This window comes from Notamacropus eugenii, chromosome 2 (genome assembly GCF_028372415.1).
Source record: "Notamacropus eugenii isolate mMacEug1 chromosome 2, mMacEug1.pri_v2, whole genome shotgun sequence".
NCBI lineage: Eukaryota > Metazoa > Chordata > Mammalia > Diprotodontia > Macropodidae > Notamacropus > Notamacropus eugenii.
Genome location: NC_092873.1, coordinates 528,642,393 through 528,656,162, shown reverse-complemented (window position 1 = coordinate 528,656,162; position 13,770 = coordinate 528,642,393). Strand labels below are relative to the sequence as shown.

The following is a 13,770-nucleotide window of genomic DNA, read 5'->3' as shown; positions in this document are numbered from 1 at the left end:
CTCTCATCTTCCATCACTGCCTCCATCCCTCCATCCCTCCCTCCTTACATCCCTCCATCCCTCTCTTCCTCCTTCTCTCCCTCCCATACCCACTAACCCTGAGCCCTCCTCTTTTCTCCTTCTATACTGCTTCACTTGGTGATCTCATCAGCTCCAATGGATTTAATTATCATCTCTATGCTGATGGTTCTCAAATCTATTTATCCAACCTTAACCTCTCTCCAGACTTGCATCTTCAACTGCAATTCAGACATCTTGGAATGGATGTCCCTCAGGCATCTAAAAACTCAGCATGCCCACCATTGAACTGGTGATCTTTCCCCTAAATGCTCCCCTCTTACTGCTGGGGGTACCACCATCCTCCCATCCCCTAGGCTTACACCCAAGCATTAGCTCCCCATCATGTCCTACTCTCCCCATATAATCTGTTACCAAGGTATGTGGCTTTCACCTTTACAACATGTCTCAAATATGATCCCTTCTCTCCTCTGATACAGCCACACCCTGGTGCAAACCTTCATCCCCACTGCCTGGACCACTGCAACACCCTCCTGGTGGGACTCTCTGCCCCAAATCTCACCCCAATCCAGTCTGTCCCTCACTCTAGATCTTCCTAAAGCCCCAGCATGACCATGTCAGCCCCCTACTCAATAAGCTCCACTGGTTCCCTATTACCTTCAGGATCAAATATAAAATCCTCTGTCAGACATTTCAAGTCCTTCTTAACCTGGTCCCACCCTACTTTTCCAGGTCCCATCCTTGTACTATCTGATCAGTGACCTGGTCTTCTCCTGTCTGTTCCTCCACCTCTTCTGTCTAGGCATCCTCAGTGGTCCTGCTCCACACCTGGAAAGCTCTCCCTTCTTATCTCTACTTTCTGCCTTTTCTGACTTCCTTCAAGTCCCAGCTAAAGCTTCCCCTTCTACAGGTTACCTTTCCCAATTCCTCTTCATTTTAGTGCCTTTCTGATGATTACCTCCTGTTTTTCCTTCAAGAGCTTGTCCGAACTTGACTGTGTGCATGTTGTCAAGTGAGAACTTCCCAGGAGCAAGTACTTTTAGTGCTAAGCACATAGTAGGCACTTAATACATGCTATTGACTGTACTGACTGACTTCACTCTGGAAATTCATTCTGGCTCTGGGGCCCCTTCCTGTGGTTGGTTCTTAGCAGAAAGCCCATTTTAAGATGTGTTTGGGCCAGGTATGTCTTTGATGCTTTCCCAGTTTCAAACTTGACTACTAGACTTTCCCACCATGCCACCAGTGCCTGCCTTTTCATGCTCCCCCTCTCCCTTTAGCCTTCCTGTCTTATTACCTACTACCCACCGCTAGAATGGAAGATCTCTGAGGGCAGGACTTGGCTTTTTTTTGCTTATATTCATATTTTTGGTTCTTAGTGCTATGCTTGGCACATAGTAAGTGCTTAATAAATGCTTGTTGACTATGTGCCACACACTCTGCTAAGTGCTGAGATTACAAATACATGCAAATGCCCTTTATTTACAAAACACTTTTTGTCCATTCTCTTATTTGGTCCTCAAAATATCCATGGGCTGGAGGTGGGGTTTGTACCTCCTGCTGCTGACAAGGAAACTGAGGAGGAGAAGTTAAGTGACTTGCCGAGGGTCACCTGGCCAATCTGTGTCAGTAGGATAACTTGTATCCAGGTATTCAGTCGAGTCTTCTCCTCAGTTCCCCCATCTCTCCATTTCCTTGGCTTCCTTCAAGATTCAGCCTGAAGCTCACTGGCTCTCAGAAAGCTTTCTATTTCCCTGCTCCCATGCCTTCCCTTTTCAGATTACTTTCCATGTACCCTGAAAATGTCTCCTAGGTGCTTTGTGATTGACATCAGCAATGTCCAACTCTAACAGAAATCAGGATCACTCATCTTTACACAAGCAGCAGACTGGCTTAGTCTTAAAATTGTAACATTATCTGTGTTGTGGTATATTTTTATTTAGTTTGTTCAATATTTCCCAATTCCATTTCAATCTGGTAATGTCTATACTCTGCAGTGTTGTGGGTCTTGTGTGGCCTGCAGACTGTGTGTTGGATGCCTCTGATCTATGTGTCATCTCCAGTGGAATAAAAGTTTCTTGAGGGCAGTGACCATGCGCTCACCTCTCTGCATCACCAGCCTGACATAAGGTGCTGAATAAAGAAATGCTTCTAGACCATCTTCCACTGTGTGACACGTTCACTGATTTTGCTTTCTGAGTACAATATGGTACGGGAACCATATGGACCAGTCTTCTTACTCTATCTGAAATCTTAACACTGTAGAAGGTCCAATTTCTGAAGTCTCAGACTCGGGATTTGAGGAATTTGAAGAGAGGCAAAGGTCTTGCTTAATCCCACCACCCTCCCTCCTGAATAGAATGTACACTTCGTTCAGGGCAGGAACTTGAAATTTTATATTCATGTTCCCAGTGCTTAGGACAATGTCTGACCCAGAGGAGACACCTGATAGATGCTTGTTGATTGTCTGGGCTTGCTTTACAGTGCCTGGACTTTAGAAATGCAGAGTCCATTTGTAGAGGCTTGGGGGAAGTGGAATTGGAAGAGAAGGGTGGGAGCCTTGTCTGGCTGGAAGTTTAGGAAGCAGGGGGAGGGAGAGAGGGAAAAAGAAAGGGGAAAAGGAGTTGTGTAATTCCCTTTCCTTGTAAATCTACCATGCTGACCCTCAGCTGAATGTGTAGCTGCAGGGATGGAGGGAGGGGATGGTGACTGTCCAGACTGCCTTGAGATCTGCCCTGAGATAACTCTAAACTGTGTATAGGGGATTGCTTTTAGGATCGATAACTTAAAACTGGAACTCCTAAACCATTCAATCCCAACCCACCCATGTTGTGATGAGGAAACTGAGGATCAGAGAGGGTAAACAATTTCCCCAAGGTCACACAGCTAGTGGAAGACCAGAGGTCTGAATCCAGGTCTTCTGACTCCAAATCTAGCACTCTTTCCCCAAACAGTCCAGGCTCCCACCCCGACCCCTCCCCCTGTGGTTCCCTCCCTTTCCCAAACCCCAAGGACCAGAGCTAGATCAAGTATTAAGCATGTGAGATTTGCAAAGCTGGGGAAGGGGGAGGGGATAAATCCCATAAATAATATTTATAAACTATCCCCCCTGGGCCTGTTATGCCATTAAAATGTGTGTATAGGCCGTTTTGCGTTTTTTTCCGGGGGAAGGGGGCTCTGCAAGGGGCAGACGAGAGGACAAGTTTGACTGAGAAATTGCCTGTCTCTGTTTCTCTCCTCCTCCCTCCCCGTCTCCCAGATTCCCCCAATGGCCAGGTAAACACAGAAGCTGAGTGGGCAAAGCTGCCCCCCTCCCAGTCGCGCCCCACCCCCGAGTTCAGATCGCAGCCAGCATCCTCTCACTCCCGGGCTTGCCTGTTCAGATCACAGCAGCAGCGGCAGCAGCAGCAGCGGCGGCAGCGGCAGCGGCAGCGGCGGCGGCGGCGGCGGCTCCTCTCGCTCACTCCGGCTCGAATCCAGCTTCCGAGATGCCTGAGCGCAGCAGCGACTACCGTGTGGTGGTGTTCGGGGCAGCCGGAGTCGGAAAGAGTTCGCTGGTCCTCAGGTTTGTCCGGGGCACTTTCCGGGAAACCTACGTGCCGACCATCGAAGACACCTACCGCCAAGTCATCTGCTGTGAAAAGAGCGTCTGCACTCTCCAGATCACCGACACAACAGGTAGTCACCAATTCCCAGCCATGCAAAGGCTCTCCATCTCCAAGGGTCACGCCTTTATCCTGGTGTACTCGGTCACCAGCAAGCAGTCCCTGGAAGACCTGCTGCCCATCTACGAGCAGATCCGCCAGATCAAAGGGGATGTGCAGAAGGTCCCCATCATGCTGGTGGGGAACAAGACGGACGAGGAGCAGCGGGAACTGCAGGCCAGCGAGGGGGAGGCTCTGGCCAACAAGTGGAACTGCTCCTTCATGGAGACCTCTGCCAAGAACAACTCCAACGTGCAGGAGCTTTTCGAGGAGCTGCTGAACCTGGAGAAGAGACGACCTGTGTGTCTACAGGTGGATGGGAAGAAAGCCAAGCAGCCCACCCGAACCGCCCGGCTGAGAGGCAAGTGCTGTCTTATGTAAGCCCCGAGGGTCGCCGCCGAGCAGGACCCTTTGCTTTCTTTGCATGGTGTCTGTCTTAGCGGCATGGACTACTCCTCCCTGTCGAAAAGTGTCACCCACAGCATTATTGATTTTTTTCATGAGGAATCTCAGCTCGTGGTTCATGCTATAAAAAATTGGATACGAACAAACGTCCTTCGGGGAGAAAAAAAAAACCAAAATGTGACCAAGACATTAGACATTTACAGGAGGGGGAGGGCTTAAAGACTCTATTGACAAAAAGAAAAAACCCCAAACACCAAGGCATCCAGCATTAACTGTGTCGAAGTATTCTGAACTTTGAAGAAAATCTTTGCAAAAAACCACACATACAAATTTGAATCCAAAAGGCAGGCTGTATTTGAATAATGTCATAACCCCCTTTTTATAATGCCACGAGCAATATTGTTTTTAAGCATTTTTGATTGTTTGTTCAAGAAACCATAACTTGCCTATACTATGCATACTCCTTAAGAACATCATCTTCAGAATTCACCTTGAATAAATTTGCTGTTGAGTCTGGAAGACCTAATACAGAAAACCAGGAAGCTGTGCTCCTGTCTGGTAGATACAGGGGTGGAGAGGATGACACTCGCTTACCAAAGATGTGCTAGATGTTTCAGAATAAAGTTCTAATTGTTTGTGTGTTTGTGTGTGTGTTTGTGTGTACGTGTGTGTCGTTCAGCAGCTTCAGAGGCATGTGGCAGTGACTTATGAATAAGTGTGATTTATTAAAGCTCTTCCTTGCATGGAATCACCAGTGTCCTGTTGTGGTTTTTCTCGACAGCGTGGGACTTCTCTGCATTTGGCAGGGTAGCCCTTAAATGGGTCCTGGCTCAGGGCCCAAGGCAGGATCTCAGAGCCAGTGAGGGAGAGAGGGAGGGAGGGAGGGAGGGAGGGAGAGAGGAAAGGAGGGAGGGAGAGAGCCCCTTTTCCCTCTGGCGATTAGGATCTAAGCAGATCTCTCAGGCCCCCTGCAATGCAGGGGTTGCTTAGCTCGAATCTACCCCTCTGGTCACTGGTCCTTTCTGGTGAGACCAGAGAGTAAGCATGCTGAACAGCAATATGGGAAAGGCAGATCTGACGATTTAGAGCTGGGGGCAGACACTCTCCTCCAGAGTTCATCTGCTTCAACACCCTTCCTTTTTCAGAGAAGGAAACTAAGTCCCAGACAGGGCTCTTAACCTGCCCCCAGAGACAGGCAGATGGTAAGTAACAAAGCCCCTTCAGGATTCAGATGCAGCCCTTCAAGCTCCCAACCTAGAGCTCTCCTGCTACATCTTAGTCCCTCTTCAAATCAGTGAAATCCTGCTCCTCCAAAATGTCTCTGAGTGAGAGGCTCTGCCAACAACAGCAGCCTCCCCAGCACAGCAGTAATAATAACGGTCCCCACTCTGATCATGGCAGCTAGCATTCCTAGAGCACCTGGAGGCTTGCAAAATGCTTCTGGAGGTGAAATCATTTGCTGCATCTAGTGAAATGGCCTCTCGAGTAAGCAGGTGGGTATTTACCTTGGGGCTACCTTAAGGGGGCCACCTTAAGATAGAGAGAATTGGTATAATGACTGGAGAACAGGCCTTCCTCGGAGACCAAAAGACCTGGATTTAAGTCCCATCTCTGATACAAACTGGCTACTGACCCCGGATCAGTCGGGTCACTTCTCAGAACCTCAAGCAACTGATCTGCATTGGGAGAGGGAGTTTCCTTACTGGAACTTCCCTTTGTCAGTGAAATCGCAGATCTGGTTCAAAAACCTAAAAGACAGTTATCATTGTGGGATAAGGGAGGGGGAGGGGAGGGGGAGAGCATGCTCCTTTTCATTTAGTGGGATGATTGGGGGAAAACGTTCTATAAATCCCTTTATGAAAAGAATGATCATCAGTCAGTTAATAAATATTGATTAAGCATCTACTTTATACCAGGCACTGTGCTAAGTAATGGGGATACAAAAGAAGGCAAAAGACAGTCTCAAGGGGCTACATGGGGGAGATAACATGCAAATAATTATATTTAAAAAGAGATGTATACAGGATAAATTGGCAGTAATCAGCAGAGGGAAGGCACTAGCATTAAATGCCTTCATTAGCCTTCATTAGCATTAAGGGAGATCAGGAAAGGCTTCCTATAGAATGGAGGGTTTTAGCTGGAAATTGAAGAAAGCCAGGGCAGGCAGAAACAGGAAGGGGGAGGGGGAGGAGGCAGGCAGAGAAAATGCTGGAAGCTGAGAGATGGGATCTCTCGTTGGAGGAACAGCCAGGAAGCCAGGGTCACTTGATCAAAAACCATGGGGAGGAGGGAGAGAGGAGGGGAGGAGGGAGGAGGATGGGAGAGGCCAGTATGTAAGAAGACTGAGGAACATTGGAAAGCTGGGGAGGAGGGCTGGGTTATCAAGGGTTTTGAATGTCAAACAGCACATTTTGTATTTGACGTTGAAGGCAATAGAAAGCCACTGGAGTTTATTGAGTAGGGAGATGGTCAGATCTGCGGTCAGACCTGGGTTCTAGGAAAAGTCACTGTAGTGGCTGAATGGAGGATGGACTGAGTGAGGAGAGACTTGAGGAGGGCAGACCCTTTCCCCCCTCCTGCCCCCCAACAGCCATTGTAATAATGAGGGCAGGATGAGGCCATCAAGGCCTGTACCAGGGTGGGGGCTGGTGTCAGAGGAAAGAAGAGGGCCTAGGTGAGAGATATTGCAGAGGTGAGAATAGCTGGTCTGGGCAATAGATTGAATATCTTGAATATCTATTGGAGGAGGGAATAAATATGGAACCCAGGAGACACCCCTAAGTACAGAAACCTCAAAGAAGAAACCATTTTTTTTTCTGTCGTTTTTAAACAAAGGAAAAAATTAGTCCTCAAGCCCTTCTCCTAGAATTCCTGGACACCTCCTGTGTAAAGGTTCCTTGTCTCCCCACCTGTCAGTGAGCCCTCCTCACTCTGGTTTTCTCACAATTCTTTTATCTCCCATTTAGCCCCTTCATCCCTCACTTGGTAACTTATTTTTCTATGTCTGTATTAAAAGACCTGGTAAACTGTAAGGTTATTGAGGGCAAGGACTATTTCTCTGTCAAATTTGTCCCCTAGCTCCTAACACCACACTTTTTTAATCTAGACTCCTTGTATGGAAGCTTTCTTCACTGATGGGCAGCTCATTTGTATCTTATCAAAGAATCTTAGCATTGCCAAGGATTATTGAGAGGTTTAAGGGATTTGTCCAGTCATCCAACCAGGGTTCATCAGTCTGGTTTGGAACCCCGATATCATCTGGACTCAGGATGCCTCTCTCTTCAATCTCTCCATCTACCACTCCCCAATATGTATTTACTAAATGTCTGTTGAGTGAATGCAAAACACTACATGTGGGTATCTCCTCTCTCATCTTAGCAGTGTTGAGATTCCTTCCTAGTCTGAAAGAGAAGGGAAGAGAGAAGGAAAGAAATAGAGAGAATAAATGTTTAGTATCTGTTATGGGCCAGGAACTGTGCTCAGTGCTTTCTACAAATACAGTTGTTCTTTGGAAGTGGTTGCGCAGCTAATTTCTAGAGAAGAAGAATGTTATTCAAATTCAAATTCAATCATGCTTTCAGCTGCCAAGGTGGTAGTCTTTACATTTCATTAGTTACCCAAAAAACCACTTGAAATTTGGAAAATTCTCCACCAACTTTTCTATGATTGCCTATTATCATTATCATCTTCTTCATCATCACCATCACCTTCATCATCATCATGATAGACTGGGTCTCTTCATCTCCCCTAGACCGGAAATCCAGTGGCCACTCATGGTTCAATCTCAATATGGATTCACCCACAAGCTTGACCTGTTCCATTTCTGACCTGGGCCAGTTCCCTCCTTGGGTCTTGGACCATGTTGGTGCCAAACTATGTGGACATTCAATAGGTTTAAACCCTCCTGCAGCTCAGAACTTCTGAGCTCAAGCAATGTACCAGTCATACCAGTCAGTAACCTCAGTAGCAGAAAGGATAGCAGGAGGGGGCTACCTCAAACTTGGACCCCCCAAAAAGGTTCATACCCCAAACAATCTCCCTTTACACTTGGAAAATGCCGTAAGCACTTTGTTAATGTTGTTATTGGGTCTTTCTGACTCTTATGACTCCATTTGGGGTTTTCTTGGTGGTGGTTTGCCATTTCTTTCTCCAGTTCATTTTACGGATGAGGAAACTGAGGCAAACACAGTTCAGGGACTTACCCAGGGTCACCTAGCTGGTAAGCATCTGAGGCCAGGTTTGAACTCATGAAGATAAGTCTTCCTGACTCCAAGTCCTGCACTCTGTGCACTATGGCACCCGCTAGTTATTCCAAGCACTTTGCTTCGTGGCTATGGGATGTGCTGTTTAAATCTCATACAGGCACCTGAGAGAAAACACCCCAGCCAAAATGATAAAATGCTACTTGGACAAATTTACCAAGTGTCTCTTCCATGCAAACATCAATTATACAAAGAAAATAAAGAACCAGCCTTGGCTTGCAAGGAACCACATAGAAAGTAGCCACAAACACAGATTGCTTATGTGAAATTGAGCCGGGAGAAAGTCTGGAGGGTGGGAGTTGGAAGGGAGAAGCTTTCTATAGCTGGTGGCACCTGAACCACCTCAGTGGATGATAAGGGTTCTTGCTCAGATGGCAAGGAGAAGAGACTCCAGGAATAATATGGGTGTGTGGGAGGCCAGGAGGAGAGGGGAGGCAGCATCTGGGGGCAGGAAAATACAAGAGAAATGGATGTGGTGGATGAGGGACCTGGGGAGTCTTAAGAAGGGGGTGTGCAGACTAGTTTGGTGGGAGCAAAGAGAGACACTTCTGGAAAAACATTTTGTTTCAGCAAAGACAGCTTGTTAGGACTGCAAATGAGGCTGCTCAGTCTGAGTGGAGTGGCCCGGTTTCACCCTTAGAAACACTAGAAAGTGTGGCCTGTAAATGTCGGCTGCTGCTTTCTGGAATAAAAGTGATAACATTTATATAGCTCTGAGAATGTTCATGATAATTCAGGATGATCATCATAAACAACAATCATTTATGAAGCACTTTACAAATATCTCACCTGAGTCTCACAACAAAACTGGAAGGTGGGTACTCTGATTATCTTCATTTTACAGATGGGGAAACTGAGGTAGAGAGGAAGAAAGTGATTTGGCCAGGGTCACTAAGCTAATAAGTGTCTGGGGGAGGATTTTGAATGAGGTCTTCCTGATCCCCAGCCCAATATTATCTACTACAACAGACTAACTGCCTATAAGGGAAGAGACCTATTGATAAGAGATGGGGACGAAAAGAAGGAGGAAGCTTAATGCTAAGAATGACTTTTCACACCTGTCTTTCCATGATATCTCAAGGTGGGGCAGGAAGACCTTCTACCAGGGCCTGACCCAGCGAGCTGGGAACATTCTGTCCAGATCTGAGGTAAGTCGGAAGCAGACTGCATCTAATAAAAAGCCAGCCTTTGTTACAACCTAATAAAATCGTTAGGTTTACTGATTGCGTTGAGAGAACTTGCCTGGAGCCATTTTTGATCCAAACTGGCTTCCCAGGCCAGGTGAGAACCAGACAGGAGGCCTCTCGGGGGCAGAGGAGGGGCTGGCTTTTATCTGCCAATGTCCCAATGCCCCGTGCTCCACTGCATGCCTTAAACACGTGACATGAGTTGGCTGCATGATGCATCCCCAAAGGTGGTGATGAGCCCTTATCTCTACATCCAGGGGTTTGCTGGGGAATTGTGGGAAGCTGGCAGAATGTGGAGTACATGCAGTCAGGGAAATAAGAGATCCACAGTAATAGAGAAGGATGTCTCTGGTGGAATAGCTGAGGGACAGCAGGTAGGACAGGGCAGAGGGGAGGGAGCACATTGAACCTGGGGTGTGAGGACATAGCTTCAAGGCCTGGTTGGGATGCCTGCTAGTTTTGTTTCCTGAGGCAAATCACTTTGTCTTCCCATAGCAGCATAAATTTAGAGCTCGATAGAACCTTTAAGCCCCTTGTTTTACAGCTGGGAAACTGAGGCCCAGAGAACAGAAAGGGAAGGAGAAAATGGAATAAGCAGTTATATAGCACCTACTATGTGCTAAATACCTACAGGGCTAAGTGCTTTTTTTTAAAAAAAAAAACAAATATAACCTTATTTGAAACTTGTAACAACCCTGGGAGGTAGATGTTATTATTATCCCCATTTTACAGATGAGGAAACTGAGGCCACCAGGGTTACATGATTTGCCCAGAGTCACACAGCTTTTAAAAGTCTGAAACCAGATTTGCATCATGTTCTCCTTGACTCTAGATTCAGAGATCTACTTACTGACCCACCTAACTGTACAGCATAGCTCTTGGACTTCAGATCCAGTGGTTCTGCTACTTAAGTTTCCCTATCTATAAAATGGAGTCAAATTGTACTATAAAGTGGTAATCTTCAAAATTATCTAGTGATGTCTAAGAAATAGTGGTGAATCAGTAGACTAGATTAGGTACACAAGACATAGTAATAAATGACCATAATAACCTAGTATTTAACAAGCCCCAAGATCCCAGTTTTTGGGACAAGAATTTACTATATGATCGAAATTGATGGGAACACTGGAAAGGAATATGGCAGAAACTAGGTGTAGACCAACATTTCCCACCATATAGCAAGACAAGGTTAAAATGGGTACATTTTAGATATAAAGGTTCACCCTACTATAAATAAATTAAGAGAGCAAGGAGAATTCATGCCAAATAAGAGAAAGAGAACATTATGAGATGTAAAACAGATAATGCTGATGATATTAAATTAAAAAGAGTTTTGCACAAATATAAAATGGAGTAATACTTGCACTATTTACCCCACAGTGTTATTTTAGGGAAAGTTCTTTGTAAACAATGAGGTGTTCAATAATGAGAACTCGTACTAATAGCTCACACTTTTATGGCACTTTAAGGTTTACCAAACTCAAGACCAAGGGCTTTTAATATTTTTTGTGTTTCATGATCCCCACTGGCAGTCTGGTGTAGCCTATGGACCCCATACTCAGAATCTTGATTGTAAATGCGGAAAATAAAATACATATATATGATTACAAAGAAAACCAATTATATTGAAATCCAGTGGTCAAAAAAAAATTTTAACGCAAGTCAATAAGCACTAATTAAGCACCTATTTTCTGCTGAATACTGAGTTAAGTACTGAAAATATAAAAAAGGGCAAAAAACAGGCTCTGCTTTCAAAAAACTCCCTATCTAATGGGGAAGGGGTTAGAGAACAACCCCAAAACAACTATACATAAATAAGATATCATTTATGCACACACATATGTATATACACATATGCAGATACACATAACATGCATGTGGTAAGTTGGGGATCACCTCTAAGGAGAGTCATTAAGATTCAGAAAGACTGGGAAGAGTCTGTTGCAGAAGGGAGGGTTATAGCTGAGACTGCCGAGAAGCCAGGACAAAGAAATGAACTCTAGAAATAGATTATGTCATTTGACTCCTTGAACAGTCAGTCAATAATCATTCATTAAGTGCCTACTAGTTGCTGGGCACTGGAGGATACAAAGAAATACCAACTGCAGTCCCAGCCCCAGACGAGGAGGCCACACACAAACAGCTACAGACAGGATACCGGGAGGGAATAAACAGGGGGAAGGCTCTCTCATTAAGGGGAATTGGAAAAGTCTTCCTGTGGAAGGAAGGTGAAGAAGGCAGGAGGTGGAGATGAGGAAGGAGGGCATTCTGGACATGGGAACAGCCAGAAAAAATGCCCAGAGTTAGGGTATTGGGCAGGTTGAGAAAACTGAGGGATTTCATAGATGCCCAGAATCAAGTACCAACCAATGTTCCATATTTGGTCATCTGTCACAGAGCGTGGGTTAGAATGACTGGGGTCCCTTGACAGGCCTCAGTTTCCTCATCTGTAAAACTGGCAGCTTAAATGACATGACTGCTGAGATCATTTCCAATTTAAGAGACAGGATCCTATGGTGTGAGATGGAACCTCTGAGGTCATCTCCTCCAACTCTCTTTAACAAAAATGCCCTGTATGGCATGCTAGAGAAATTGATGGTCATCTGACCTGATTTAGAGTGCATAGAGAGTCACAGTGTCGGAGCTGGATGAGATCCTTAGAAGGGAAGGGCCTTGAGTCCAGTCCTGGGAGGATACAGTGAAGGTACCAGGACTGAAGAATAAGACTCAGCAGTTGAGGGGCAAGGCTGGCTTCCAGCATTTCCTGTCTATAGTTTATTTGTATACAGCCTTTTATTGTCTTCCCCATGAAGTAGGGACTGTCTTTTTGCCTTTCTCTGCATCTCCATAGCGTAGCATTGTGTCTGATACATAGTTGGTATGTAATAAATGCTCCTTACCTTGACTTGATTGTCAGTTCTAAATATTTTAAAGGCTGTCTCATGGGGGAGGGGGGATGTGACTGGTATATAGTAGCTGCCTGAGGAATACTCATTGACTTGACTTGATTATTAAGTCTCAGTATTTTAAAGGCTGTCTAGAGGAGGAGGGATGAGATTTGGCCCCAAAGGATTAAAATAAGAACAATGGGTAGATGTTGCAAAAGGCAAGTTGAGGCACCTAACTTCTAACTCTCAGATTCCATGATTCTCTGATTCTAGGACTGCAGGCAGTATCTAATCTTTCCCCCCATTTTACAGATAAGGAAACTGAGGCACAAGAATGTTAAAGTAACACAGGGAATAAAATCTTTTCTAATTTCAAATTCCAAACTCTTCCCAGAACACCACTCTGCTTGTTATATATCAGAAGACAGCCTAGTTTCCATTAAAGCCCGACAATCATTATGTCATTTCAGGATAAGGACTAGATCTACAATTTCATTGGTCTAAGGAACTCTCAAATTAGAGCTCTCCTCTGAAAATGCAGTTCAGTATCTTTTCTGTGAACACAAAGAGATTAAGTGACTGTTCTGGAGCCCTGCATCTGACATGTGACAGAGTATGTGTCAGAGACAGCACTTGAACCCAGATTTCAAGGCCGGTGCTGGCTGCCAGAAATGCCAGCCTGCCTCTTATTTCAATTTATTTAAATTCAACTTAGCAAACACTGATTAAGCACTTATTGCATGCTAAAAGCTATAAATGTGACTTACATATTTAAAGTTGAATGGTTATAGAAATAAATCAGGTATGACCCTCTACTTTACAAATCCTGTCATGGATTTAATTATCATCTCTATCTCAAATCTACCTAGCCTGCCCCACCCTCTCTGTGGACCTCCAGCTGCCTTTCAGACATCTTGAACTGGATGTCCACTAGACATCTTAAACGTAATATGTCCAAAACAGAACTCATTATCTTTCCTCCCTAACCTCCCTACCCCATCCCTATTATTGTAGAGGGCACCACCTCCTCCCAGGCCCCCAGACTCACAACCAAGGGGTCATGCTGGATTCCTCTTCACTACTTACCTCCTAGTTCCAAGCTATTGCCAAAGCCTGTCAGTCTCACCTGTTCAGCCTCTCTTGTGAAATCTGGTGGATTTCACCTCTGCAGCTTCTCTCATAGAGTTCAGCTCTAGAGCATCTCTTGTCAATTTCACCTCTGCAGCTTCTCTCATAGAGTTCAGCTCTAGAGCATCTCTTGTCAATTTCACCTCTGCAGCTTCTCTCATACAGTTCACCTCTAGAG

General features: G+C 45.4%; 1 protein-coding gene across 1 annotated transcript; it reads left to right on the top strand.

Moving 5' to 3' along the window:
• The first annotated feature begins 3,433 nt into the window (after positions 1–3,433).
• Positions 3,434–4,875, top strand: DIRAS3 (DIRAS family GTPase 3). The gene has a single exon (XM_072649808.1). The coding sequence runs from the start codon at positions 3,507–3,509 to the stop codon at positions 4,101–4,103; it is 597 nt and encodes a 198-aa protein (XP_072505909.1). The 5' UTR covers positions 3,434–3,506; the 3' UTR covers positions 4,104–4,875.
• Positions 4,876–13,770: the final 8,895 nt, after the last annotated feature.